The 4,512-nt window shown below is 39.9% G+C and overlaps 1 protein-coding gene across 1 annotated transcript; it reads right to left on the bottom strand.

The window, feature by feature from the left end:
* Nucleotides 1-1,298: 1,298 nt before the first annotated feature.
* LOC131322661 (disease resistance protein RPM1-like) lies at nt 1,299-3,477 on the bottom strand. Its single transcript, XM_058354067.1, has 3 exons — nt 3,234-3,477; nt 2,669-3,041; nt 1,299-2,253 (listed from the first exon to the last, which is right to left on the bottom strand). The coding sequence occupies exons 1-3, from the start codon at nt 3,475-3,477 to the stop codon at nt 1,299-1,301; spliced, it is 1,572 nt and encodes a 523-aa protein (XP_058210050.1).
* Between the last annotated feature and the right edge of the window lie 1,035 nt (nt 3,478-4,512).

Here is a 4,512-nt window from a genome sequence, read left to right as displayed (position 1 = left end):
ATTAGTAGTAAGTAGGAGTAAATATTGTTTGGAAGGAAAAGTAGAAAATAGATATTGTTGATAAAGAATCAACTACGTACTGTAAATATAAAAATGAGATATTCCCTAGTAACTTATTTTGTTAGACGATGACTTATTTTCGTTACTGATTTTTTTTTAAAGTTGTCAAAATATGTTGGATGAACATGTGTATCTCAAACTGATTGTTAGACGATGACGATTCATGTAAAACCAATTGTAAAACGTCCATTTCATAAGCTTTCCAAAAGCTAGGCCACAAGGCAACACAAGTTCATATTTACATAGCCAACATCTGGTCATACAAGCTTTAGGCCCGACACAAGGAGGCGTGGCACATCCCTTTTTTGAGGCTCATTCACCATATTTCATGGCATAGCTCGATACCTCGCAATTGAAATACCGGTAAGAGTCCTCCATGAGAGGAAAAATCCGTAGTAGCACTAGTCGATTCACAATCAATCTAACAAGGGCTTAACATCTATGTATTTGTTTGAAAGCCATTCCATAATGAGAGTAAATATGAACATAAACAAAGTCGCCATCATGAACGACAGTGTTAAATATACATCCATAATAGAAGTCCTTAATTCATTAACAATAGCATATAAACTTGTAAACCATGAGGAAACGTATGCAGAGCAAAGCTTACCAGGTGGTGTGTTCTAACTGGATATGGGTACATACAATATTGTGACAGGAATCAAGAAAGATTCTCCACTGCCCAAGAGGTACCCATCGGCTTGAAGAACAGAAGATTGGATGGACTGGATGTGGCGTACCATCCCATGATCTTCATGAGTATTCTGAAGTTGATTGGTGAACTAGACGGGCATATCATACAGCCCAAACTTTTCAATCCAAGTAAGCTTATCGATCCCTAATGGAAGCATCTCCAATTTCACACATTTGCATAGAGAGAATCTTTGAAGCATGGGCATCGCACCTTCCTCTACTACCACTGCATCCAGCTGCTCAAATTGTTCAATATGTAACATCTTTTAGTTTCTTGAACTTTCCAGCTTCAAACACCAACTCTCCCCCAGTGAAAGCATATCGACCATTTCAAGCTCCAACAGATTGGCAACTCCTGAAGGGCGTTCAGTGGGCTGTTCTGTAATCTTGACCACTTCAGACCAATTCGGAACAGATTATCAAGTTTTGAAATCCACCTAGGGAACTGCAGTAGGTGTCCTTTCAGATAAAGGTGTCGGAGATGGAGAGGAGGACTTCGCGTATCATCTAAATCCAGAGACTCATCTTTGTTGGTTGACCTAATATCAAGTGTTGAAAGGTCTGCCAAGTGCCATCTTTTCAACGGATGCGCACAAATACTTTCCGCCTTCTCTTTTGAGATCTACCAACCCCAGCTTCCTCAGTTGGGTTAAAGCTTTTAACTCTTTTACAATTTCGTGGTGCTTGTCTGATTTGATAAGTGACAGCTTCTGTAAGTTAGTTAAAGCACTGATTCCTCTTGCTATCTTTACTCTAACCACGGAATGCCATGTCACATAATTCTTGATGTTATACCAATAAATCAGAAGATGACGAAGATTATGAAGTTGTAAGATACCCTCTGGCAAGATAGTCACTTTAGTTTGCTTGAGGTCTAAAGTTTCGAGATGCGAGAGCTTCTTTATAGAATTTGGAATCTCCTTTATCTTAGTATTCCTCAGGCATGGGTATCTTAGAAGGTAGAGAAGAAGAATAACTTCTGGAAACTTATCTAGAGGTGCATCACGCAAATCTAAAACCCTCATTAATTTGAAGGCACAAAGTACGTGTTCAATCGCTGAAGTGGAAAGATTGCTTTTCTTGAATAAGAAAGCAGAACGAACATAATTCAAACCTCTAATCTGTGCCAAATTGATGCAACCATTATCTATAGAAATACGCTGGACATTCTTGTTTGAACTTGCATCTAGTTCTCTGATTTGCGAAAAAAAATTCACCTCCTCAGACTTCCGATTGATAAACTCATGCACAAGGTTTAGAACTCGACAATATCTTGCTTGTCCAACAAAATCTAATCTCCTAGCATGAACCAAATTCCTTTCAATTAGTTCATTGAGGTAATACTCCACAACCTCTTCCAGTGTTTTGCCTCCTTTTCTTGACACAAATCCTTCAGCTATCCACAAGCGTACTAGCGTCCCACAATCAATTGAGTAATCCTCAGGAAAAATGCAAAAGTACAAGAAACAACTTTTAAGATAGGTTGGTAGATCCGTGTAACTGGGGAGCAATATTTTACTTATGATTGAAAGATCAGAATGGGTTCCAATCTCGAATCCAAGGCTTTCATGCACTTTCCTCCCTCTGATGGGAATTTTGTCTCTTTGACAACAGTCTACCTACTGCCACAACCCCTCACATCTTTTTACAATTTTTTTGAGACAAGTCCTCTAACTCTGGAGGACATTGTCCATTTGCAGTTTGGAAAGCCTTTTTACAAAATAGGTCCCAGGCCACTGGCCATGATAGGCCAGTTAAGTTATGGATAAAATGGGCCGACCCTGCACAAAAAGAGGCTACACCCAAGTTTCTAGTAGCGACAATTATTCTACTGCAACTGGAACCATGGGGAAGAACTGTGTGAATCCATTCCCAGTGTTCTTTCCTCCAAATATCATCTAGAACAACAACATACCTTTTTTGCTGCAGATAGTGCCGCAGTTTAGCCTGTGTATTGATTCCTCCTGAGGGAATTGGTTCCTCTCTCGATTCACAAAATTGCTTCAACATGCTGCAGAAGAGCTCCTCAATATTGAATGATTGGGACACCTGAACCCAAGCACGACAATCAAACTGGCTCCAGATTCTTTTGTTCTCGTAAACCTTATTGACAATTGTGGTTTTACCAGAGCCGCCAGGACCCACCACAGAGATCGTCACATCCCTCAATTCTTGGTCTGTCAGTTGAAGGATAATAGCTTCTTCACACTCTTCAAAGCCCACTGTTTCCTCATCACCCGGAATATTGGGTGCCAGTTGATGATCCGGTTTCAGGCCAGAGGTTGAGCCTTTTCCATTCTAGTTCTACTACTTGTGAAACCAAGTTTATCTAAGGCTATGATTTTATCGATCATCCCCTTAACACCTGTTATCTTGGACAACAACTCGTGGACTGAACTGAACAGATTCCAGAGCTTGGCAGCATAAGCAAGTTCATCATATTGGTAGGAAATTGTATGCCTGTGGAATCTATGGGGTACATAAAAACATGAACTCCTCAAGAACATCCTCGATATGAAATGCCACATCTCGAAGTTCTTTCACACGTTCTCTGAGTTGCTCACTGCCTTCGTTTCCTTCCATGTCTGCTAAGTAGGCGACCAATCTGTGCAGGCAGAAACCGAGACCTTTCACCTCATCATGAACGGTTTTCTGCATTTGGCTGAGTGCATGTAAAACCGTCTCAACCAAAACCTTCGCTGCTGAAACAGCTATTTCAGCCATCTCTCCCCTCCCCAGACAACAAGTCAACAACAACAACAACCTCAATAGCTTGAGGAAGAATCCTTGTGATTTGTTCTCCTTTCCTAACAATAATGTGGTACTCTATCCCCTCTTGTTGTTGACATACTTTCCAAAACTACAACTTATATGGGGGACCAAAAAATCCCACTATACAAATTAAGGGGATCATACACCACTTGAATTTACAATGCAACTTCAAACGGTAGAGTGAGGTCATCTAACCTGATAATGAATGGAAGGTCAACTATAACCATGCTAGTTGATAGGGAAAAATGACATCTTGATGTTCTTTTAACAGCATTTTGACTTCTTGCTGTTTGGTTTGCGGTCATTATCATAACATTTGGTACAAGATTCCTTAGGCAAGTGGTTATGTATGTCTGCTACTTAAGTCGGGGGAGAAAGTAATGGCTCACAAAGACCTAGATAAAGATTCACATTCAAAATATGCAAGTTGGGAATGTATTATAGATAATCTGGACATATGTAGGCGACAAACTACAGAATTGTTAAGTAATTACACTTGAGATAGTTAGAGAGGCCCTCTCACCTTTTGAAAAAATTCACTCCATTTGAAAACTATATCTGAGGGTTTGGAGAAGCCATTGATCAGGCTTCAGAGGGTTTGTGGGAGAGATAGCAGCAGGCATTGGAATAGTACCGAGCAATTTCTGCAGCTCTTACAAGCTGATTAACATTGGTTGGATGGGAGATTCTGCAGTGCCCTCATGCACTACAGCATCCCCCAACAGCATGATCAGACCCTTCTAAGATGCTAACAAATCTCAGTACCGAGCAAAATATGTGATGATTCCGCGTAAAAACACCGAAAAGGATGTCTCGATAGTAGATATTAAACTGGAATATACATTTTCAACATAAATTTATCCACTTAAAATAAACTTCGTGATGAAAACAGATTGCGTCAAAGCCAGAAAAGAGATGCATTTTGTGAATTATTCATATCTAGAAGACTAGAATGATAAAGAATAAGGTAGAAAGACAATAAGGAAA

This window comes from Rhododendron vialii, chromosome 4a (assembly GCF_030253575.1).
Source record: "Rhododendron vialii isolate Sample 1 chromosome 4a, ASM3025357v1".
NCBI lineage: Eukaryota > Viridiplantae > Streptophyta > Magnoliopsida > Ericales > Ericaceae > Rhododendron > Rhododendron vialii.
Note: the sequence above shows the minus strand (reverse complement) of the source record. Positions and strands in the feature narration are given on the sequence as shown.

What these genes read in the sequence shown, in the direction of transcription:
- LOC131322661 (XM_058354067.1), bottom strand. Translation starts at nt 3,477, where the DNA reads ATGGCTGAAATAGCTGTTTCAGCAGCGAAGGTTTTGGTTGAGACGGTT. An exon ending in TGAGGAGTTCATGTTTTTAT is followed by an intron (nt 3,042 to 3,233) that starts GTACCCCATAGA and finishes AGAATGGAAAAG; the next exon opens with GCTCAACCTCTGGCCTGAAA. An exon ending in CACTATCTGCAGCAAAAAAG is followed by an intron (nt 2,254 to 2,668) that starts GTATGTTGTTGT and finishes ATTGCTCCCCAG; the next exon opens with TTACACGGATCTACCAACCT.